The 23,938-nt window shown below is 43.5% G+C and overlaps 1 protein-coding gene across 14 annotated transcripts in view; it reads left to right on the top strand.

The window, feature by feature from the left end:
• Positions 1 to 23,696, top strand: part of TNC (tenascin C) — a 97,328-nt gene extending 73,632 nt beyond the window's left edge. For all 14 annotated transcript variants that reach the window (XM_063649852.1, XM_063649849.1, XM_063649847.1 and 11 more), the window contains 11 exons: positions 1,749 to 1,871; positions 3,008 to 3,151; positions 5,744 to 5,863; positions 7,873 to 8,016; positions 8,780 to 8,910; positions 12,435 to 12,567; positions 13,703 to 13,854; positions 14,652 to 14,748; positions 17,487 to 17,648; positions 20,035 to 20,198; positions 22,963 to 23,696. In XM_063649852.1, the coding sequence (XP_063505922.1) occupies positions 1,749 to 1,871; positions 3,008 to 3,151; positions 5,744 to 5,863; positions 7,873 to 8,016; positions 8,780 to 8,910; positions 12,435 to 12,567; positions 13,703 to 13,854; positions 14,652 to 14,748; positions 17,487 to 17,648; positions 20,035 to 20,198; positions 22,963 to 23,073 (1,481 nt within the window). In that variant the 3' untranslated portion in view covers positions 23,074 to 23,696. The remainder of the gene's footprint in view (positions 1 to 1,748; positions 1,872 to 3,007; positions 3,152 to 5,743; positions 5,864 to 7,872; positions 8,017 to 8,779; positions 8,911 to 12,434; positions 12,568 to 13,702; positions 13,855 to 14,651; positions 14,749 to 17,486; positions 17,649 to 20,034; positions 20,199 to 22,962) is intronic.
• The last annotated feature ends 242 nt before the right edge of the window (positions 23,697 to 23,938 follow it).

The following is a 23,938-nucleotide window of genomic DNA, read 5'->3' as shown; positions in this document are numbered from 1 at the left end:
GAGACAGTGTTGCCTGGTGGTTAAGCCAACAACCATGGGGCAGTGTCCTTGGAGTTTCCTCATGGCTTTACCTCAATTCCCTCATCTGGAAAATAGAATTTAACTCAAAGGTCAGCCATGAGGTTTACATAAGATCATGAATGTCAAGTATTTAGCAGAATTTCTTTACCCACAGTAACCGTATTAGCTATTAATGTGTTTGGCCATAAGATACACCTACTAAAATGTATCTACACCAATGAGGTTTTCAGTCGGAGCAATAGTGCAAGTACACCAGGTTGGCAGAGGGAGGTCCTCAGTGCCTGAGTTTATACACCTCACTGTTTTTTTTTGTTTGTTTGTTTATTTTTTCCCAGTTAGCCTCATCTTGATCTTTCCTAGGGGACACCTTAAAGTCTAGTATGGCCTATGGAGGAAAGAGGGACATTGGAAAGAAAATAAAGAGAGGGCAATCGTATTTACTGAATTCTCACTGCATGCCAGATGCTGTGCTGGGAGTTTCACATTTGTTATCTCTGCTAATCCTCAAAACATCCCTGTGGGTGGGTACCACTTTTCCCTCTGGACAGATGGAGCAACTGAGGTTCACAGAAGTGAAGGCACCTACCCAAGGTCACCCAGCCTCTCAGTGGTATTTGGACAATTAAGCTCTTTCAGGCTCCAGAGACCCATGTGGTTTCTGAAACTTTCCATAGACAGGGCAAAAACCCAGGCAGCCACAGAGTCTGGGGGTGGCTCCCAGGCCACAGAAGAAAGCTGTAGGAGGAGATGTCTTGGATGAGAGAAAAATACAGAAAGGGGAAGAAAAAAAAAACCCCTTGCTGAATTTCTGTGGGTTTCAGCATGTAATAATCCCTGTGGGCTGGAGAGGGGAAAAGATGAGGAAGTGAGCTCCCTAGAGCCTGAAAATTGTTTCCTGAATTCTCTGGGTAGGCATGGTCAGCTGAAGAGGGCAAAAATCGAAGCCAAAAAATACACAGAGAAAAGCCAAAGGAAACTGGGTTTTGAGGGGAGGTATTTGGGGAGGCAGAAACTCCCCCTGGGCATGGCTTTTCTCACAGGTAGACCCAGTGTCCACTGGGTGTTTGCTTTGGTGATGGGCCTGAGGTTGTTCTCTTGGCTTTGGACCTCCTTCCAGTTCTAGGAATGGGTTTGCCCAGGTCAGTGTTTGTGTGAACGTTATTTCCAGGATTCCAGGCTGTGCTTGGCTCTGCTGCCTACTCCTGGGACCCAGAAAGATCACATCACAAGAATGTTCATGGAAGCCTTGGTTTGGTCCTCTGTAAAATGGCTATAATCACATCTTTTTGGGGGTTTCTATAGGAGGATTAAGCCTTATAAATTGCAAAGAACTATACAGTTGTCAAGTCTTAGTATTATTTAATAAAAGGAACTAGAAAGCAAAGATTTAAGAAAATGTTAAAAATCAAAAATGAACGGGGGACATATTCCAATCTGGGAAACCATTCTCCCTCGATTCCTTGGAAGTCAGCTATGCTCCTATCACTCCCCTTGAATTAGACCAAATGACTCTTCTACAACCCTGGGCCCTGTACCTGAAATGAAACAACAATTGGTCCTAGCAAGTCACAACTTAACCACAGATCACCACATTCTCCATCCTAAACGCTTGGCTCAGACACAAATTCTAGGCACTGAGTTTTCCTAAATAAGGAATTCAAGAAGAACCATTGATGAACAAGACAGTTAACTGTTTTTGGGCTTCTCTTGTGTTTTCTTCTTGACAGCCATGGGCTCCCCAAAGGAAGTCATTTTCTCAGACATCACTGAAAACTCAGCTACTGTCAGCTGGAGGGCACCCACTGCCCAAGTGGAGAGCTTCCGGATTACCTATGTGCCCATTACAGGAGGTAGGAGACTCGGAAAGGGGAGAGAGAGGAAGAGTGTTGTGGGTTTGGATGGATTCATGAAAGAGACCCTGATAATTTTCATCCTCTAACATCATGATCAAAGAAAATGAATTCTTTATTTGTGAGACCATCTGGAGAGAAGAGACCTCATTTGTAAAGTGCTATGAGGTTCTTAGAAGAAACTTTCTTGTGAAGGGTCATTTGAACAAGACCTTTTTTAGCCTTGAAATTATAAAATTCTATGAGAAATAGATCTCTAGTATTGTTTTCACACAATGACAAAAGATTCTAAATGTATTGGCATTTCTCTCCCTGAGCACACTCATCTGAAAAGCTAGTCTTGGATATATGTGAAGTTTTACCTTTGGGTGCCAAATCTGTCTGTCTCAGTAAATGATGGCAAGTTGTGCCTTAGAAAATTTGTGAGTTCTAATTCAAAGCACATGGGCTATAATAGAGACCACAAGGAGGAAGCCCAGTCAAGTCTGCCTAAAGACACTCTGGCAGGTAGTAAGCTACCTGTTGCTGGAAGTGTATAAAGAGAGGATGGTTAATAACCTCCTCACAGGAGTGCTGTTTTGTCTCTATGGGAAGTCTGACCAGCTGATGTGCAAGCTCTTCACTAGCCCCCAAATTCTAAGAAATACAATTTCTGTGTTTATTAATAAACACTACAGCACAAACTTGACTATGATCGACTTTCTTTTCTTAAGTAGAATTTCCTCTAGTAAGGGAGTCTCTATAATCCTAAGCCAAGACAATGGGTGAAATAGATCTGATGTACATTACATAGCAAGCTTCCCATATTCTTTGTGGGGAAAAATAATGAAATAAAATTAGCACAACGTGCCAGCTCTCTACTGAACGGAAACTTGCCATTTTTAGTACGTTGTGACTTCATGTTTTTTTTCCCCCCTCCTGGCTTTGTTTTTGGCATCTGCACCAATGGAAAAAGCATACAAAAAGTAAGCCTTCTTCCCTTATGCCAGAGGGTAGGAGCAAATGAGAAGTCAAGAAAGTGGTGTTTGATGAAGATATAGTTTCATTTCTAAATCAGATACACTCTTTTCGGGGGCAACAGTGCATAAGTGTCAACGAGGTTCATTATTCCTCATCTTGCTTTTACTGTGTTCCAGGTACACCCTCCATGGTAACTGTGGATGGAACCAAGACTCAGACCAGGCTGGTGAAACTCATACCTGGGGTAGAGTACCTTGTCAGCATCATTGCCATGAAGGGCTTTGAGGAAAGTGAACCTGTCTCAGGGTCATTCACCACAGGTGGGTTGGTGGGGTTGTGTGTGTGTGTGTGTGTGTGTGTGTGTGTGTGTGTGTGTGTGTGTTATTCTTTTTCAGAGGTCACTTGTGCATCCTATGTCATTTCTCACCTTCAGCCTTGTAGCTCATGACTCAGCAGCTGGAAGAAAAGGGGGGTTTTATTTATGAGATCCTAGTGGAAAGTGAACTGGATTTAGAGTGCCAGAGGCCTCTCTTCTGGCCCATCCCAGCCTCTGGTGAGCTGGGTGACCTTAACCTTGTTGGGCCTCCATTTCCTGGACTATTGTGAAAGAAAAATTCAAGTTTGGGAGTCATACTTACCTGAATTAAAATCCAAATTCTACCAATTACATGAGCTATCAGTCCATTTTACTAGGGTCCACTTCTCTGTAAAACAGACACAATTCTGCTTCCCTCACAGGGTATGGTAAGGATCACATGAAGCTGTATTTGTAAAGCATCTGTAAATACAATTGTTCACGTTAGCCCACCACCACCTTCACCTCCCCACCTATTGCCTGGAACCCTTGTGAGGGTCCCTCAAAGCAGGTGCTTCACATGAGCATGAGATGGTGACAGCTACAAAGCAGCTCCTCTCTATTTGGTGGCTCCTGCATTCCAGGCACTGTTACTAAACCCTTCACATTTAATCCCCACAGCTATTATCATCCCCATTTTACAGAGGAGACAACTGAGACTTGGGGAAATGAAATACCTTGGCCAAGCCCACATAATTAGTAAACGCTGGAACCAAATTTGAACATAGGTCGGTCTGACTCCAAACTCTCTATCCTTCTAAAATAAAGAGTTCCTTTCCTAGTGTAACCTGATTTGTACAGTACACTGTAAAGAGGGGAAAATAATGAATTGCATTGAAGAAGAATGAAGTGGAAAATTTCTCTTCAGACAGCCATGTCTCTAAACAATTTATCCTTTGATATATGAGCAATCATCCAGTCCAACTCATTAAGGGATACAAAGAATGGGCCTCATAGGAAATTTTAAAAATATCCTCATAGCCTAAAAGAGTTGACAACACACAATTAAAACATCCCATCTGAACCCAGAGTCCCGTCCACCCTGCCTCACAGGCCCTTATTTCCCCAAAGAAACCTTTCATCAATGGATTCTCCACGGCAACAGATGGCAAAAGCTGGATGTAGTTCCTCCCAATGCCCCATTGTCATCACCAGTTAAAGGAGATTCTGTCCATGCACAGTGAAGCAGGAAGGAACTCAGAGTGGACAATGTGGGCTCCCCAGTTGCCCTGCCACATCCTGGCTCTAAGACCAGTCATTTCATCCCTCGAGGCTCAGGTGTCTCTCTGTGAAATGAGCTGAGGATAGCTTCCCTCCACCCTCGCCAGGGCTGCTGGCATGGGCGTAATTGAGTAGTAAGTGCAAAAGCAAGAGGAAATGGTCAGATTCATGTTGGCTTCTGAGAAAGTGATGTTGGGTAGTAGGAGAGGTCAGTTAAAAGAGGCCAGGGATAAATATCCTTTGAATATCCATCCTTTCTCAGAACAAGTCATTTGAAAACCATATTTAAGACTTCAGATACCTTTAATAGAGATCTTAATAACAACTGCAAGTATTGAGAGCTTTCCCTAGTACATTTTACACACCACACATTGCTTAGCTAGTCTTTATTAACTAAACAGTCACCCTTTGGCAGCTAAAGAAAGTGAAGTTTGGAGAAGGGAAATGAATTTTCCCAGGGCACAGAGGCACCAGGCAGAGAAGCCATAGTAGAATGCGGGACCACCGGCCTCCAGAGCCTGGCTTTATGTTCTCTGCAAGCCATCTAATGAGAAATACCACTCAAAGCTCAGAAAAGGCTTGGGGCCAGGCGTGGTGACTCATGCCTGTAATCCCAGCACTTTGGGAGGCCAAGGCAGGTGGATCACCTGAGGTCAGGTGTTCAAGACCAGCCTAGCCAACATGGTGAAACCCCATCTCTACTGAAAATACAAAAGTTAGCTGGGCTTGGTGGTGCACACCTGTAATCCCAGCTACTTGGGAGGCTGATGCAGGATAATTGCTTGAACCCAGGAGGCAGAGGTTGCAGTGAGCCGAGATCGCGCCACTGCACTCCAGCTTGGGCGACAGAGTGACAGTCTGTCTCGAAAAAAAGAAAAGAAAAAAAGAAAAGAAAAGAAAAGAGAAAAGAAAAGAAAATAAAAGGCTCGGGCCGTCTTAACTATGCAAGTCCCCTCTGTGTAAGTTCTTTCTCTGGGGAAAGTGATATAAACAATAATAATTCTTGTCATGTGTTCAGCCTTGTTCAGTTTACACAGCTCCTTTCCACCCATAATATAATGGAAAAATCAAAATAACACTGAAGATGAAGCCAGCCAGAATTACTATCCCTATTTTACACATGAGGATATAGAGACCCAAAGTAACTGAGCCAGCAAGGGAGGGAGTCATTACTCAAAGCCAGGTCAGCCTGGCTCCAGGCTTAGGTCTCTGAACCATTCCATGCAGCTGACACTGTCCTAACATCAGGACTCCATAAGCAGTGTGGACAGCAGAGCAGCTGGAGTCTGATATCCCACCCAATGACTTCCCTCCTGTCCACCATCTTTCTTTGCAGCTCTGGATGGCCCATCTGGCCTGGTGACAGCCAACATCACTGACTCGGAAGCCTTGGCCAGGTGGCAGCCAGCCATTGCCACTGTGGACAGTTATGTCATCTCCTACACAGGGGAGAAAGGTAAGGTTTTGTCCAAGTCTCTCCTTACTCTAAGGAGTGTCTTTCCTGCTATAAACTCTTCCCATTCTCTCTTCTCCCTGCCACATTTGGTACAGGATGATAAAAATGCATGGGTAGGTTGAAAAGGCCAGTAATGTTCTTGTGGCTCCCAACTGAAACCTCAAGGGAGTCTGGTAGGCCATTTAAAATAAAAATAAAAATACATCTCCAGCCTCTACATGTTTTCCTGGCCCATTCCTCCTCTCCTCTTAGTATCTCTGCCTACCAGTGTGAGACACCCTGTTTAGGAAGCAGCTGTCATCTTTCACAAAGAAGAAAACCAGAATCTAAAATCTTAACCAGACTGCTTCAGGCCATACTGAGCAGTCTAAACTTTTCAGAGACCACAAAAGAAGCTAGTTTTAGCAGATTTAATTAAAAAGTCTGAAATTTTAGGCCAGGTACAGTGGCTTACATCTGTAATCCAGCACTTTGGGAGGCCAAGGCAGGTGGATCACTTGAGACCAGGAGTTTGAGATCAGCCTGGCCAACATGGTGAAACCTCATCTCTTCTAAAAATACAAAAATCAGCTGGGCATAGTGGTGCATGCCTGTAGTCCCAGCTACTCGGCAGGCTGAGGCAGGAGAGCTGCTTGAACCTGGGAGGCGGAGGCTGCAGTGAGCTAAGATCACACCACTGAACTCCAGCCTGGGCGACAGAGGGAGGCTCTGTCTCAAAAAAAAAAAAAAAAAAAAAAAAAGTTTTCTTGCTTGGCAACCACCAGTGCTAATTTACCCAGTTGGCAGATTAAACACTTGCTTAGAGCAACAGCAAACTACAGCCTCCAGAAAGTAAAATCAAATATAAGTAAGATTAAGTAAGAGACTGGAGAAAGAGAGAGTCCTTTTCAATGAACCCCTCCATTTTGTAATGAGCTACTCTAGAAACAACTGTGTAATTTTATTTCCAGGTATAGGTAAGTTTCATATTTTATGGTTTGGGATTGTTTTGCTCTCAGTGACAATATGAGCAGGCACCAGCATCTGTGCCTGGAGCCTCTGAAAATTTTAATTCAGTTATGGTAACCAACTAAGAGAGGTCTTTTTGAGGACAGAGCACAGGTAGGGGTGGGGAACTGATGGGGAGGAGGGATGTTGGGTTTATTCTTTTTACTCTTTAATTCTTAAATAGTCCCTGTGAGCAAACTCTTCTGAGTCAGGAAAGATGGTGTTGCACCAAAAATGAATCAGGTATAGTTCATGGGAACCATGGAGATTGTGGATTCAGGGCAAACAAGGGGCTTGGTTCAGAAGAGGGGGTGGTGCTCACAAATGATGAGGTAAGTTGACCAACTTGTCCCCGCTTGCCTGGTACTGTCTCAGTTTTAGCACCAGAAGTTCCACACCTAGGAAACCCCGCAGTCCCTGGCAAACCAGGATGGTTGGTCACCTGTGAACAGGAAATAAACACATGCCCCCAGGCACTGTGATCAGTATTGCTTTCCACCACTGGACATGACCCAGCCGGCCTGAGAGATAGTGGCCAGGCTCTGGTGCAGCTACTGCTGTCCAATTTTTGTGACCCCTCAGCCTAATGACTTGATGACACTTAGTAAATTATAAAAGGGCATGTGAAAAAGTGACACAGAGAGGAGAGCATGCATCAGGACCAATTAAGCATGGGCAGCAGGCTTGGGGATGTCCCCTCCGACTGTCCTCTACCTCGGTCTCAGTGGCAAAGCGATTCCAGCCAGTACCATGTGGGAAAAAAATCTCCTGACCCCCAGTTCCCCTTCTTTCTGATTTGGGGCCTGGAAAAATTAAGTCTCCATATGAGAAATCCTTTACGTATGAGGTGAGAGCTCAAGAGAGAGAAAGAGAGCGTGAGTCATTTCAGAAATCAGACCTGCTTTTCCGCAGGGTCACTGAAAGTTTCGATGTTCGAAGGAGGTGTATATGTGGTTTGCCAAGCCCACTCATGGCTCAGACAGTGAGAGGTGACTGCCTCGGTATGTGTATTTCATGTTTAGTGCCAGAAATTACACGCACGGTGTCCGGGAACACAGTGGAGTATGCTCTGACCGACCTCGAGCCTGCCACGGAATACACACTGAGAATCTTTGCAGAGAAAGGGCCCCAGAAGAGCGCAACCATCACTGCCAAGTTCACAACAGGTACAAAGACACTGAGAGCTGGAAGCTCCCCCTTCTGGGATGCCCACCCACAGCCTGCATCTTAAACAGGAACCGCTAGCCAGTTCTTCTTTCTTAAGTCAGGGCCTTGCAATGTGATTACATCAGCATCACTTAAATTCACTAGTGCCCACTCAGTCAAGGCCTGAAGAAACACACTATTTCCTTTTGAACTGAAATGACCTTGGTCTCCCCACGGGGAAGGAAAAGATTTTAAGAGGAGGGCTTTGTAAGTGGAAAAACAGTTCCCACTGGCCCTAAACCTAGTATTTAATGATCCATGTTCCAGGCAGGAAAATATTTTTGAAGAGGCAGATTTTTTAGGCAGTTTTTCCTAGATATTTGTTAGGTTTCTATACATTGAGAGCTTTTTACAAACTATAGCAAGCAGGGAAACAGAGGAACCATCCTCTCTGTTGGGGTGAGTACTGATATTAGTATTCATCCGTCCTCTTACTTAGAAACAAGGGGCTTGATAATGATGTTCACAGCTGTATACTTCTCTCTAAATCCAACCAAGGCCAGTTAGAAACATCCAGCCCTTAGGACGAGATAAACCACAGAGAATTCGTCTTTGGAGATCATCTGGCTCAACCACCTTATTTATACAGAGGAGGTTCTTGCCGAAGGTCACATAGTTCAGTGGTAGGGAAAGGACTTGAACCCAGTCTTCTTGATACCCAGCCCGAATTTCTGCCCTACATTTGCTGACCTTATCCGATATTAATTGTCCTATCTTCTCCAGACCTCGATTCTCCAAGAGACTTGACTGCTACTGAGGTTCAGTCGGAAACTGCCCTCCTTACCTGGCGACCCCCCCGGGCATCAGTCACCGGTTACCTGCTAGTCTATGAATCGGTGGATGGCACAGTCAAGGTATTTTAAGTATATAACAACTCCTCAATGCTAGTTGAAGCATTTGCATGATCTTCAAAGTATGGAAGAATTACCTGATGCTGTTTTTCTACCCCAGTGCATCTGGGGAGCTGAAAAAAAAAAAATTAGTAGAGACTGGATGGCATGCCAGACCTTTCGAATCATACTCTCCAACCTCTTTCATTTTAACCAGACTCCAGTTCTGATAGGCAGCCAAGATCAAGAACCACTGCTTACAAGACTTGAGGACATTTTAAGAGCTGGAATCTTGATCCTTTAATATTTTGTTGAACAAAGGCCAAAAGGTTTCTCTGCAGGTTTGCCATATGTATTTTCTCACAGATGGTATCTTTATATTATGTATTGTAATATGTTTCACCGTGTTCTTATGATATCAACTGTTAATACCGTTTTTATCCAGTGTTTATATTATTTATATTCTCTACCCAAGAATTTTCTTTCTTTTACCTTTTAATTTGAAATAACTTTAGATCTTCAGACAAGCGAAGGAGATTTCCTAAACCTTACCTTCCAAACTTGTTATTGAATTTTTCATTTTGGTTATCTTACTTTATATTTCCAAGATCTTTTGCTTATTCTCCACACATTGATCTTTTTCTGGCATTTTGTTTGTGCTTCATATATCATCATCTCTTTATCTCTAAAAATATATTGCTGGTATTTTATTCTATATCCTGCACAGTGTTTGTTACAAGTTTCTTTGTTTTGCTGCTGTTGTTGAGTTTGGTTTGGTTTGGGTTTCTGTCTTTCACGTTGGATACATCCACCCAGTGTCTGTTGATCATGGTCTGTCTTTTTGTATTTGAACTAGGAATGAAAGAGCTAATTGGGAGTTCCAACTGCACGGGCAGGGCTTGTCAACTTTGTGGCTCCCTGCAGAATGATTGAGCAAGTACCCAACAGTTTTCTTGGGGGACCCCCAAATAACAGTGCCATGAAACCTGGCCTCTCACTGTGTACAAACTTTCATCTTATTATGTTTCCACTGTAGCACCTCGGCCTCCTTGAAGGCTGAGCCTGGTGGATTTGAATCCAGACTTCCTCTCTGGCTCAACCTCTCCAGAAAGTAAACCTCAGCCTACCTTGTGAATGGGAAAGGGCAGTCATTTAGACTGTTGGAGGGAATGAGGAAATCTTAGAGTCTGTTTCTTACAAGAAAGCTTCTAAACAAACCAAATCTTTGTTCAACCACACTCCACATTGGCCTTTAAAGACATCTCTGCTTTTGTACACATTCCCTTATTGAACTTGCTGGACTCTGTGACTTGCACCAAGCAGCCTCTGACTAGCTCTGTCCATGCTCCTTAGTTAACCTCAGCCTTCTTCATTCATTCCCCTCCATGGTCTCTCTACCACTCACTTTCTATCTACCAAGTTTCTGGCACACCTGTTGCTGTCTCCACTCCCATTCCCCTCATCTTCATGGATTTATACCTTACATTCTCTTGCTCTCTTTTTAGTGGGTTTCAGAAGCAAGTAGAGATGAGTGGCTGTATCCAATCTGTCATATTTAACCAGAACTGGACACAATGCTAATTACTATCATGCCTCTTCCTGGAATTGATATAACAATGAACTATCTCACTGTGTGAGCTGAAGAAAATCGTTTATCTTCTCTGGGTGTCAGTGTTCCCATCTGTAAAATGAATGCCTTGGATTTACCCATCTTTAAGGTCTTCTCCTGGTCAGGCATTCTAGGATTCTGTGTTTACCTGAATCATGAGTCTCATTTTGATCTAGAGTACCCTAATTGCCTAGAAAATGGCTTTGCACAGAAGCCTAGAGACATGACAGGTAATTGTATTCCTAAGTAATTCAATGAGCCCAGCTTTATCCCTGACAGTTGATCTTTCCCCCAGAGACTAGAACTGGGGGGCCATACAAAGGCCTCTGGGTATTCAATGAGCACTCATCCCAGTTTACTTTTCTGCATGTCCATTCACCAGCTTTATATGTCTTAGAAAAAAAAATCAACCTGGTATAGGAGAAAAGAGTCCTGGACAGGGTGTTGGGAAACTGGCACGCAAGATCATCCTCTGCCTCCAACAATTTATGGAATGAGAGCAAGTCTTTTAGCTTCTCTGAAACTCAATTCTCCCATTGAAGAAAACAGGATAAGGTACCTTCCCAGTTCCCAGGATGCAGGAGAACCTTCCAGGGGCTTCTGCACTGACGCATGACTGCCCAAACTCAGCTGGCTGTTTGCAGGTTGTAGAGAAGAGCATTGTGTTTGGTTTACTAGGAGTGTAGGTTGAATTCCAATCCCAGACACTAAGGTCATTTGCTGAAAAGAATTGGAAGCTAGCAAGAGGGTGTGGAAGAGGATTTCCTGCAAAATGAAACCAATGACCTCCTCTGTACGGCAGCACAGAGACCAGCCACAGACTACAGGTATAGTTAGAGTTGGTCAACATCTGTCTGTCATGGATATCTCTGTTCTAGAAGAGAGACATGTGAGGCCAGCTTAAGTTTTAATAATCCATGCCTATGGGGCTATTATAATCATCTCCTAACTCAAGAGATCCCCAAACTGACTGCACATTCAAATCACTTGGGAAGTTTCTTAAATATAGCCAGGCCTAACTTCTGGCTCTGATGATTCTGTCAGTCTGAGATGAGGCCCAGGCATCATATTGTTTTAAAGCTTCTCAGAGTGATAAAGAGCTATATTTAGGGACCACTGACCTAAGTGACCTCAAAGTCCCTTACCCTGTGTGATTCATCTTGCCACCAGATTAAGCTTCTTAAAGCACAGCTTGGTTTATGTCATTGGCATGTCCAAACATCTTTCAAGGCTCCCCATTTCTTATAATGATAAACTTCAAGTTCCAAAGCTTAGCATTTATACCTTACAGGGATCCTCACTCCCTTTAATGATAAACTTTAAGTTTCAAAGCTTGTCATTTAAAGGCCCTTCATAATCTGGTAATATTTTCCACTGTTCTAACACCTGAAGCTAAGTATGGTTGAGGTCACTTATTGCCTCCTTATATTATTTCATTTTATGTTTTAAATCTGCTTTATTCAAAGTTTACTGATTTAAATATTAATCTCATCCAAAAAAAAACCCCTTCACAGAAACATAGAATAATATTTGACCAAATATCTAGGCCCCATGGCTCAGCCAATTTAACACATAAAATTAACCATTACAATCCCATTCTCCCAATATAACTTGGCAGGGCCTTGGGCAGGTGGTAGCCTTAGCCCTGGAGTCTACAGCAGTACTCTTATCCTTACCAGATGCAGTCTCTCCCTCCTTATATTATTTTAACTTGCTCTGTACCTTCTGGCCCAAGGACCTTTGCTTGTGCTGCACTCTCCCCATCTCTGATATCTCAGCAGTGCACATGGAGCCTGGTACAGAGTGGGTACTCAATGAATTCTTGTCCAGTAAATAAGTGAATGGATGGGTAAATGAACTTATAAATAGAATGACTTCTTATCTATACCCTGAGAATTTCTGTGACCAAAAGCCATTATACTCTTTCTTCTGCTCTTAGGAAGTCATTGTGGGTCCAGATACCACCTCCCACAGCCTGGCGGACCTAAGCCCATCCACCCACTACACGGCCAAGATCCAGGCACTCAATGGGCCCCTGAGGAGCAATATGATCCAGACCATCTTCACCACAAGTAAGGAGGCCCAGGGTGCCATCCAGCCTTGAGATCTAACTTTGACTGAATCAACCCTTGACTTCCCCTTTGACTTCTACTTTAAAATTTTCAAACAAACCTCTGAAAAGAATCGATTCACTGCTACTACTTGGAAGCCTGAGGAAAGCAAGTGTGGGAGATTATGAGCATCCCGGTGAAAGGAAAGGAGGGAGCCCATCTGGATTCAATCCCCATTTCTATCACCTGCTAGGTGTGCCTTAAGAATGCTACTTCCATCCTATAATCTTTAGCTTCTTCATCTATACAGGGAGATTAATAATAATCCCTCCATCACCAGGACCTTGCAAGGGTTCCTGAGGTATTACATTTGAACTCCTAGCCCAGTATGTGGCCCATATAATTGTGTGGTCCTTTTATTGTCAGAGTTCAACATGAGCTCAAAGTCTCTTTCTTTCTCCTTCATCATGCCAGTGTTTACAAAGCCTGTCCACATTCAAAATCACAAATGATCTTCCCACCAAGCTGGTATGGTGAGCCCTATGCCCAAAGTTCTAGTGGGGAAGCAGAGGCTTTCAGAGACTAAATGACCTGTTCAAGACTATCTTGTGAGTTACAGTCAGATTTGGGCTCAGATATTCCGTGCCCAGGGAGCCTCCCTCTGCACCTGTCACAAAGTATCTTCTGCAGATAGCAAACCTGCAAGTTGTTCCGTTGATAAGTAAGAGTGGCATCCATTCCTGAGGACCAGAGGAGCTGGCCTTTGGAGAGCCCTGCCTTTCAAAATTCACGGGACAGTCATTCTGCACACATCTGCTGAAGAAAGTGCTTCCCCTTTGCCAGATCTTATGCCAGATGCTAACTATAAATGTATCCTAAAGATGCTCTTATACTAGGGCTGTGAAATAAATAAGAAAACAGCTCATGATACAACCTCAAATGAATGTCCTCAGACATGCTATGATCATTAGCTCTAAGACCTATCTACTAGGCATAGTTCCAAGATTGTCCATTTCTATGAGTTTTTAATTGTTTGCATCACATTATTGCACTTGGAAATTCCCCAGGCATTCTAGTCCATAGAGTTAAGCTGAGAATTAAGCTCCAGCTCAGTCCTCCTGCTCTGAGATCATCACCATTTCGCCTTATTCCACAGTTGGACTCCTGTACCCCTTCCCCAAGGACTGCTCCCAAGCAATGCTGAATGGAGACACGACCTCTGGCCTCTACACCATTTATCTGAACGGTGATAAGGCTCAGGCACTGGAAGTCTTCTGTGACATGACCTCAGATGGGGGTGGATGGATTGTGAGTACCACCAGGGACTGCAGAGCCCTCAGGCCTAGGGGAGGAGGGAGAGGGCAAAGCAGGGGAGGAGAAGAGGGTGATCTCCTCCTGCTGCACTCTGACACTCACATGTGTGAGGCCTTGCAAGATAGTGCCTGTCACACAGAGGCACTAAGGAATTCTCTCTTAAACAAAAGAATGGGAAACACACTGGGTACTTTTTGAAAAGGGGAGATAAGTTTCTTGTAGTTTATCTCATCCAATCCTCATCAAACAACTCTGTGATGTATAAATGACAGTTGATCATTGGACCCATTGCTTATATTAATTAGCACTGACTAAGCATTTATTATCTACCAGGCACTGTGCTAAGAGTTTAAGATGAATTATTCCAACCCCATTACCATAGGAGCTGGGTAGTATATTTTTGAATTAATAAACTCTATTTTTTTAGAACAGTTTTAGGTTCATGGCACAATTAAGTGAACAGAAGTTTTCATATACACCCCACACGCACCCACACAACCTCCCCATTATCAATATCCTGCACCAGAATGGTGCATTTGTTACAATCAATGAACCTATATTGACACATCATTATCACCCAAAACTGGGTGGTATTTTTAATCCCTGTTTTTCAGGTGAGAACACCAAGGCTTAGGGAGGGGGAGGTGACCACTCAAAGTTACCTAGCAAATTAGGGATGGACAGAGTGGAGCCTGATGCTCTCTCCACAGTGCCACACTCCTTCCTCCCAGAACGATGCCCTCTTTCCTGCAATAGCTTAAGTACACCCAGATTCATTGATATGTTTATAGGTGTTCCTGAGACGCAAAAACGGACGCGAGAACTTCTACCAAAACTGGAAGGCATATGCTGCTGGATTTGGGGACCACAAAGAAGAATTCTGGCTTGGTAATGCAGCCCTGCATGTTTGTATCTAAAATGCCCGTTTCTGCCCTCCTTGTCATTTTTCCTAACCCACAGGGACCTATGGGAGAGAAAGAGATGAGGAAGAAGCACTAGTTCTGGTGGCAGACACAGAATATCAAATTCTTAATGAAAAAGACTATTATTTAAATGCTCTGAATCATTAAAATGTAAACCAAAAAGTATCTGAGACAGATCTCAATCAATTTAGGGTTTACTTAGCCAATGTTAAGGACATGCCCAGAAAAAAAGAACACAAAGCCACAGGAACAACCTGTGGTCCATGCCTTTTTTTTTTTTTTTTTTCCTGAGATAATATTGAGAGTTTTAGTATTTAAAGGGGGAAAAGCCACAGGAACAACCTGTGGTCCATGCCTTTTTTTTTTTTTTTTTTTTTCCAGAGATAATATTGAGAACTTTAGTATTTAAAGGGGGAAAAGCCACAGGAACAACCTGTGGTCCATGACTTTTTTTTTTTCAGAGATAATGTTGGGAGCTTTAGTATTTAAAGGGGAAAAGTGGGCTGGAGGGGAAAGAGGGAGGATATGGTCACATTACTGAATCCACATGTTGCAAGATAAAAAAAAGAAAAAAGCAGAATGACAAAAAAGAGAACGGTCAATTATGTATTCATCTCACACTCAGTAAATCGGCACTTTACATAAGATAAAGTGAAGATAGAATAACTACCTGTGGAGATATCTGGCCTTTTATCTGTAGCATCTGCTTAGGGACAAAAGGAGAGGCAGTTTCTCGCATGACTCGGCTTTCAGTTTATTTTTTTTCCTTTTGGCAGTTAAATTGAGGTCCCAAGATTTTATTTTCCTTTCACAAAAAGTAAAAGTCTGATTAAGGAAGAACCGAAACTCAGCCCTTACGTGTTAACCTAGCCTTAAGTCATTCTCTGGACCAGTCATAGAATCCTCCTCACTGATATCAGTGATATCTTCCCTCCTGTGCCCCACGTTGTGCTGCAGGTGCTAAGATGGGTTTCTTAGAGCCATAACCTTTAACCCCCATAGCACCCCTACAAAGTACTCAATTGCCACTGGGTGGTCAAGGTGTCAGGTGTCAGAAGTGGTTGACTAGCGCGTTGGTAAGACGAATTTACTAACAACAGTATAGGCTTGAAAAAGGAACGTTTATTAGAAAGAAAGAATGCTGCAAAAGGACTTACAGCCCCTGCAGTGGATTTTTCCTTAGGGGTATTAATGGACCTTAAGGCAGGAGCTTAAGGGTAATTTGGACCCTATTAGCCATGTAGAACATGATACATGATTACATTTGTAGACATTTTGGTGCCTTAACGTCAGCAAGGGTTGCAAAATGAGTTTTGATATGCATGTATTCCAGAGATGTATAGAAGTTCTAGTTACCTATAAATTTTTGGGAAATAAACCTGGAACCAGATGCTTGCTTGAGATATACGGAAGCCTAATTACCTTTAAATCCCTCAGTTAAGGGGTTTTTGTCTCTGAGTCCTACTTGATGGTCACCAGGTGATTTTTGCTCTCCTCACCACCGCGCATGGATAAAATCACAGCCTCAAAAAGGCTGAGTGGTTTGCCCATAGGAGTCTAACCAATGAACAGTTGAGCTGAAATTTGGAATCTCCCAAGTCAACACTACAATCCTATCACCCATCCATTCATCCATGCAACCCACACTTTCCAACCACCTAACTGCAGAGAACGTTGTTCTATGGACCACTGCCTAGGCCAGAAAATGTTTATCGTATTATAATAAACATTTATCCATATTATTCATTGCCCTTCATTTGTAAGGCACTTTACAAAATTTTATTTGTTTGTTTCTTTAGACAGAGTCTCACTCTGTCGCTGAGGCTGGAGTGCAGTGGTGTGATCTCAGCTCACTGCAACCTCCGCCTCCTGGGTTCAAGCAATTCGCCTGCCTCAGCCTCTCAGGTAGCTGAGATTACAGGCACCCTCCACCATGCCCTCCTAATTTTTGTATATTCAGTAGAGACGGGGTTTCACCATGTTGGCCAGGCTGGTCTCGAACTCCTGACCTCAGGTAATCCGCCCACCTTGGCCTCTCAAAGTGTGGGGATTACGGGCATGAGCCACCGTGCCTGGCCTGTAAGGCACTTTAGAGTTTAAAAAGTACTTTCACCACCTTATCTCCTTGGATCTTCACTAATGCACTGAGAGGTTGGAAGTGGGGCCAAAATGTCAACCCGATTTTACCTGAGCCTGGTATTACTACAGCAAGCACAAGGCTGAGCTTCAAGCACAGGCCTGTGTGATATGGCCCTTTTTTTTTTTTTTTTTTTTTTTTTTTTTTGCTTTCTGAGACAGAGTCTTGCTCTGTCACCCAGGCTGGAGTACAGTAGCACAATCTCAGCTCTTGCAACCTCTGCCTCTCGGGTTCCAGCGATTCTCCTGCCTCAGCCTCCCAAGTAGCTGGGACTACAGGCACCCACCACCACACCCAGCTAATTTTTGTATTTTTAGTAGAGACAGGGTTTCACCATGTTGGCCAGGCTGATAACGAACTCCTGACCTCAAGTGATTCCCACCACCCCCACTCCCACCCCCTCCCACCCCACCTCTGCCTCCCAAAGTGCTGAGATTACAGGCATGAGCCACTGGGCCCAGTTGGCCCTGTTTTAAGCGTACCCAGTTGCCGCTTTTACAGAGTGAAATAGAAATGAGGGCCTCAGTCACCTGTGCTTCTTAGCAACCCTTGTCTGTCATCCACAGGTCTGGACAACCTGAACAAAATCACAGCCCAGGGGCAGTACGAGCTCCGGGTGGACCTGCGGGACCATGGAGAGACAGCCTTTGCCGTCTATGACAAGTTCAGTGTGGGAGATGCCAAGACTCGCTACAAGCTGAAGGTGGAGGGGTACAGTGGGACAGCAGGTACAGTAGTGGCTGCACTTAGAGCCTACAAAGCCATGGAGACCTTCTTAGCATTTACAGCTTATTTCTCTAACTTTCATTCCTTCCTCATTAATCCAGCCATTTATTAAATCAACAAATATTTGAGTACCTACTGAGTGCCAATCCAGAAAAACTGCAATTCAAAAGTGTTGGGTAGATATCTGGATCCTGAAACATTGAGTATGTTGGGAATCAGGGCAATCAGGATTGATTTCTAATGACCATCTTTCAAAAAAATTGTGTCTTTCTTACCCAGTTTTAGATATCAGTTGTAGACTGATTTAAAAAAAAAAAAACCCCCAAAGGCCTTAATATTCATCCAATCCAGCACTTCCAATTTATTCTGGGTGTATGGACCCACTGGCGATCTTGTGAATGTCCAGATGCTGGCACAGGTTATCTGGGATGGGGCTGAGACTCTGCATCTTCTCCAAGTTCCCTGGTGATGCCAATATAGCCGGTGTTGCTGGTCTGTGGACCACACTTTGAGTAGCAAACCATCCACTTCATCACCTAGCTGCTTGAATCTCTTCCAAGACATCCCTGCCATGTGGTCATCTAGTCTCAGCCTGCATCCTCATGAATAGAAGGTCACAGCCTCTCAAGGGGCCCCTGCATTCCTTGTCTGGCTCGTAACCTTCATTCCGGTTTTGAAGATTTCTTGGACTTGAAGTGGTTTTGTGTGGTTTCCTGGCTCCACATAAGAGGAGAAATAAATAAGGAAACAACATGTGTTAAGGCCCTACTAGGTACCATCCTCTTTTGTAGATATTCCGCCTGCATTCATCTCATTTATTCCTCATAAAACCATTTTATGAAGATGTTATTTTTATACAGAGGAAAGAAGCTCAGAAGAGCTCAGTGATTTGCCCAAGGTAAAACAGCTTATAGAAGGTGGATGCAATCCTGGCTGCAGAAAACTGCATCCGACAATGTTCTTGGTGACAAAGAAGGGTCAGGACTGAGAGTGTGGACCACCCCCATGCAACCCATGCCCACTTTGGGTGGCTTTCTGTTATGTTTGTGAGAGCAGAATTGACAGATGCCCTGAGCCCTGAAAGAAAACATTCATAAGGTGAAAAGTCTCCGGATAAAAGGTTGCCAAAAGCCAGGCTGAGCCTAAGGAGGCACAAAGCTCTTTTGAGATGCCAATTTAGCGATAATAAAGAGAGACACCCAGGGGCAAACATTGCTTTAGTTCTTGAATCCCTCAAAGAATGTTGGCATTTTATTACCTGGAAATAAATACCTCTTTGGTTGAGATGGCTTCAGGCAAAAAGAATAATGTTACAGGGCGAGCAAATTTGTTAAGCAGCAGGAATGTGGCCTCTGTTCCTCTCTCTTTGTACTTCCATTGAGGAATGAGCCATAATATTTCCCTTTGCTGAGATAACGTTTGCAAGACTGCATTTTCTTGTGTGATTTGGCTGCACCCAGGCCCTCTGCAGGAGAGCATCCCGTTTCATTAATATCTACATGCCGTCCTCATGCTCTGGGTAGCATCATCCGTTAAAAAGGTACTTGGGTGCCTTTGACAACTTGCTCCAAATTATGACGGTAGAATGCTTTGGAGTCTTGAAATGTTTGTGCACAGCACTTGGCTAGATTGGGAGTGAGGAGACCCAAAAAGCAATGGTACTGAAATGCTTCAAAAATTCAATATATGAAATTACAAATTAGATTTCCAAATAGTAGTACATGTTAATGGGCTTCTTGTCTAAGAATCACGGAACATGGTCTGATGAATACTTTAAAAAGTAACCATGTGATACAGAGACTATTTAGGGACATCTAATGTCTGAAGGGCTTAATTATGACTAATAAATATTTGTATGTGGGAGAAAAGCATACCATTATTAAATGCATACTTCTCACCTTACTCTCTGAGGTCTTTATATAAAGGGAATGCAGAAAAGTCATAAAAATAACAATCATAATAAGTATTTGTATGCCATGCCACCTGTTTAGCATACACCTTTATACCCATTGTCACAATGGCACTACTCAGTATATAGAATCAAAGTGCTGGTTCCATTGTATAGATGAGAAAACTGAGGTTCAACAAGAGGCTTGACTTGTGCAAGGTCACAGCTAAAAAGTGAAAAGATGGTACTCGAAGCTGGACTCTCCAAAGCCAGCCACAGCCCTCTTCCCACCACATTACGCTGCTTCTGTCGGAAATAAGTACTGGGGGTGACACTCATGTCCTATTCAGTTCCGCATTCAATGCTAACTCTGGGTTCAATGTTCAAGGCCAGTCCCACCCCAAGAACCTTTCAATTGTCACCTTTGGTTCTGCCCTTTACTGTCCAGGAGGGAAATTTCAGCTGAGATTTCTCAGGTCCATATTTTCTGTCTCTCCCAGGTGACTCCATGGCCTACCACAATGGCAGATCCTTCTCCACCTTTGACAAGGACACAGATTCAGCCATCACCAACTGTGCTCTGTCCTACAAAGGGGCTTTCTGGTACAGGAACTGTCACCGTGTCAACCTGATGGGGAGATATGGGGACAATAACCACAGTCAGGTGAGTGGACCGTGAGGGCCCAGAGCAGGCCAAGCTTGGGAAGCTGGAGGGGGCTGATGGAAATACAGTTTAACGCCCTATCCTAGCAGAGACTAGGAGGCAGGAACCTTACTTATATAACAACATGTTTTTCCCAAGACAGTGAGCAATCTCAAGGACACTGCAGGCCAGGTAAAATAGAAACAGCACAGGTTAACCCTTGACAATCCCAAGGACAAACACTGGTCAAATGGATTCCAAAAACAGAACACTTTACTCAGACAAAATCTCTGTCTGAACCCCAAAAGTAAAGCAGATAAAAGTGGAGGCCATTTAGGCGATGCGGAGTTGATGACACAGAACCCCTGGCCTGGGGCACCTTTGGAATCCCAAGAACACCTTAAAATGAAGTCCACAGACTTTAAATCTCCTCCTTTTGTGAAGAAACCAAGGCCCAGAAAAAGCTGACTTTCCTGAGGTCACAGAGTGAAGTTGGCAGCAGAGCCAGTTCTCCCCACTTCCAGTCCCTGGCATTTTCCCTGCACCACACACACCTCTAGCACTTCTTCTGCAATCACAGGAACAGAGTTTTTTCAATCCCCTTTAGAAATAGGCAAACGGATCAAATTCAGTAATCTCCCTTACTCTGAGCCTTGCCTACACTGGCACATTCCTGAAAAGTATAAAGCTGCATGGGACTAGCCACTTAATCATAACCAAACCCCTGCCCAGGTCCCTCCACAAAAGTTAGTCACCATCCCAGGGAGGAGGGATGGGTCTTCCCTCGGGGCCACACCACACTGATCCCTGGACCACAAGGATTCTTATGAGGTCTGCTCACTGGAATCCCAAGGACTTTATAAAAATGCAAAAGGCCAAATTCCACATTATGATAACCCCAGGGATTCTGATTCAGTGATCTCAGGCAAGACACATCATCTCATTTTTTTTTGCATATTTGCATTTTTGTTGTCATGGGGTCAGGGGGGAGGTGCTTGATAGACTCCACAAGTGATTCCTGACATGCAGCAGGTGTTGGAACCTGTTGCCTTTCAATATTAGTCATTTTGATACACGTGTTTATACCCTAGTTAACTGTTAGCAAATGACACCTGCAACCTTAAGTGTAGACCTTACCTTACGTAATTTCTGGCACTTTTCAAAGCACTGTTACCTTCTGTATCTCAAGTGCTTATCACTTTTACCCTGTGCAGGAATTAGGATGTGGTTCTTCATGCCTGTGTTACAGAGGAGGCAAGAGTCACAGGACATTTCTTGACAGCAGTCCTGTGTTGTTTCCATCTTATTATGTTACTTCATCAATATTTCCATTCCAAGCATTATTTTATCATCTTTATTGCCTTGTCTCAAAAATACTTGTATAATACAAAGTTCTTCTGGGAAAAGAAAAAAAAAACCAACAAGCTACATGTCAGAAAGCAAGCCTCTCTTTCATCCTTCCATTCAATTATGGAAGAAGAAAGAGATGACATGGAAAGGAGCCACAGGAGCGGAGCCCCAGCTCCGGCTCTGCTCCTCCTGCTGTGTGGCCTCTGCAAAGTCACTCTCCCTCTCTGGCTTTCGTGCCCACCACAGTGGGCACTTCCACTGTGTGGAAGTGTGTGTGAAGAAGGTGTGGCTTCCAACCCTGAACTATCAGAGGAAAGAGCCAGGGCAAAGGCAGGCAGCTTGTGCACCAAGCTGTTGGACTACCATACTCACTGTAACTGAGTAATTACAAGCGGATTTGCCATGAACTGAATGAGACATTCTTAAACCTCACATCCCTGTAAGACTCAGAAACTGCCCATGTCAGTGAATGCCAAACAATTAGAAGCAAATAAAGTGTCTCTATTTTTCTCCCATCTCACTAGCCATTAACTTCCCCACAGTGGGGCAAGGGGCCATGTGGGGTTTCATGGATTGACTCTACCATCTGCAGACTTCGCTGAAGAGTCAAACTTGGAACCTAGAAACCAAGACACAAATGCAGTTTTTTCTTGTAGAAAGCTTTGGCCAAAATTTCAAGGATATTTCCCCCTACTTGAGACTAGAGAAGTAATATTTACCAAGCACCTACGACATGCCCAGCTCTGTGATAGCTCCTTTACAAACTCATTTAATCTTCATCTCATCTTTCAAGGCTAACATTATCAGATCTTAAGAAAGAAAGAAAAAAAAAACATAGTAAAACCGAGGCTCAGAAGATATTGAGAACTTAAGACTATTTATCTCTCAAGTAAGAGCACTGATATTTAACCCTATATGTCAAATTGTAAAACTGTGTTTTGTTGATGTTCTTTCTGCTATTCCATACCAAACCCCTATTAAAATACTCCATAGGAATCTCCTGAATTACAGACACACACACACACACACACACACACACACACACACACACACACACCCCCCCATGTATATAGCTATTCAATTCTAGAACTTCTAATAATGACCTGAACTCTTTCAGAACCTATTCCTAAGGACGGCAGGTTTCATCAGCCACCATTTTGCTTCAAGAGGAAAGACCAAAGCTCCATGCAAACTCAGGCGACTCTTGACTCAGGCGAAAAACTGGGTCAGATTCAGCCAGTTCCTTTGAAAGTTTTCACAACCCAGACCAACAGAGAGATAGGCAAGAGGCAGCTGTGATATACCAAATGGTCAAACTGAAACAGAACTCATTTAGTTTGAATGACTAAATAGCAATGATCAGTGAACACCTTGCCTAACAGTAACCAACCTGGAGGCATTCTCTCTCTCTCTTTTTTTTTTTTTTTTTTTACAGGGCGTTAACTGGTTCCACTGGAAGGGCCACGAACACTCAATCCAGTTTGCTGAGATGAAGCTGAGACCAAGCAACTTCAGAAATCTTGAAGGCAGGCGCAAACGGGCATAAATTCCAGGGACCACTGGGTGAGAGAGGAATAAGGCCCAGAGCGAGGAAAGGATTTTACCAAAGCATCAATACAACCAGCCCAACCATCGGTCCACACCTGGGCATTTGGTGAGAGTCAAAGCTGACCATGGATCCCTGGGGCCAACGGCAACAGCATGGGCCTCACCTCCTCTGTGATTTCTTTCTTTGCACCAAAGACATCAGTCTCCAACATGTTTCTGTTTTGTTGTTTGAGTCAGCAAAAATCTTCCAGTGACAACATCGCAATAGTTTTTTACTTCTCTTGGGTGGCTCTGGGAATGGGAGAGGGGTAGGATGTACAGGGGTAGTTTGTTTTAGAACCAGCTGTATTTTACATGAAGCTGTATAATTAATTGTCATTATTTTTGTTAGCAAAGATTAAATGTGTCATTGGAAGCCATCCCTTTTTTTACATTTCATACAACAGAAACCAGAAAAGCAATACTGTTTCCATTTTAAGGATTTGATTAATATTATTAATATAATAATGATGATGATGATGATGAAAACTAAGGATTTTTCAAGAGATCTTCCTTTCCAAAACATTTCTGGACAGTACCTGATTGTATTTTTTTTTTTAATAAAAGCACAAGTACTTTTGAGTTTGTTATTTTGCTTTTAATTGTTGAGTCTGAATTTCACCAAAGCCAATCATTTGAACGAAGCAGGGGATGTTGGGACAGGAAAGGTAAGTAGGGATAGTGGTCAAGTGGGAGGGGTGGAAAGGAGACTAAAGACTGGGAGAGAGGAAAGCACTTTTTTTAAACAAAGTTGAACACATTTGGGAAAAGCTTACAGGCCAGGCCTGTAATCCCAACACTTTGGGAGGCCAAGGTGGGAGGAT

Source organism: Pongo pygmaeus, chromosome 13, assembly GCF_028885625.2.
Source record: "Pongo pygmaeus isolate AG05252 chromosome 13, NHGRI_mPonPyg2-v2.0_pri, whole genome shotgun sequence".
Lineage (NCBI taxonomy): Eukaryota > Metazoa > Chordata > Mammalia > Primates > Hominidae > Pongo > Pongo pygmaeus.
This window is presented reverse-complemented; position numbering and strand designations above follow the sequence as displayed.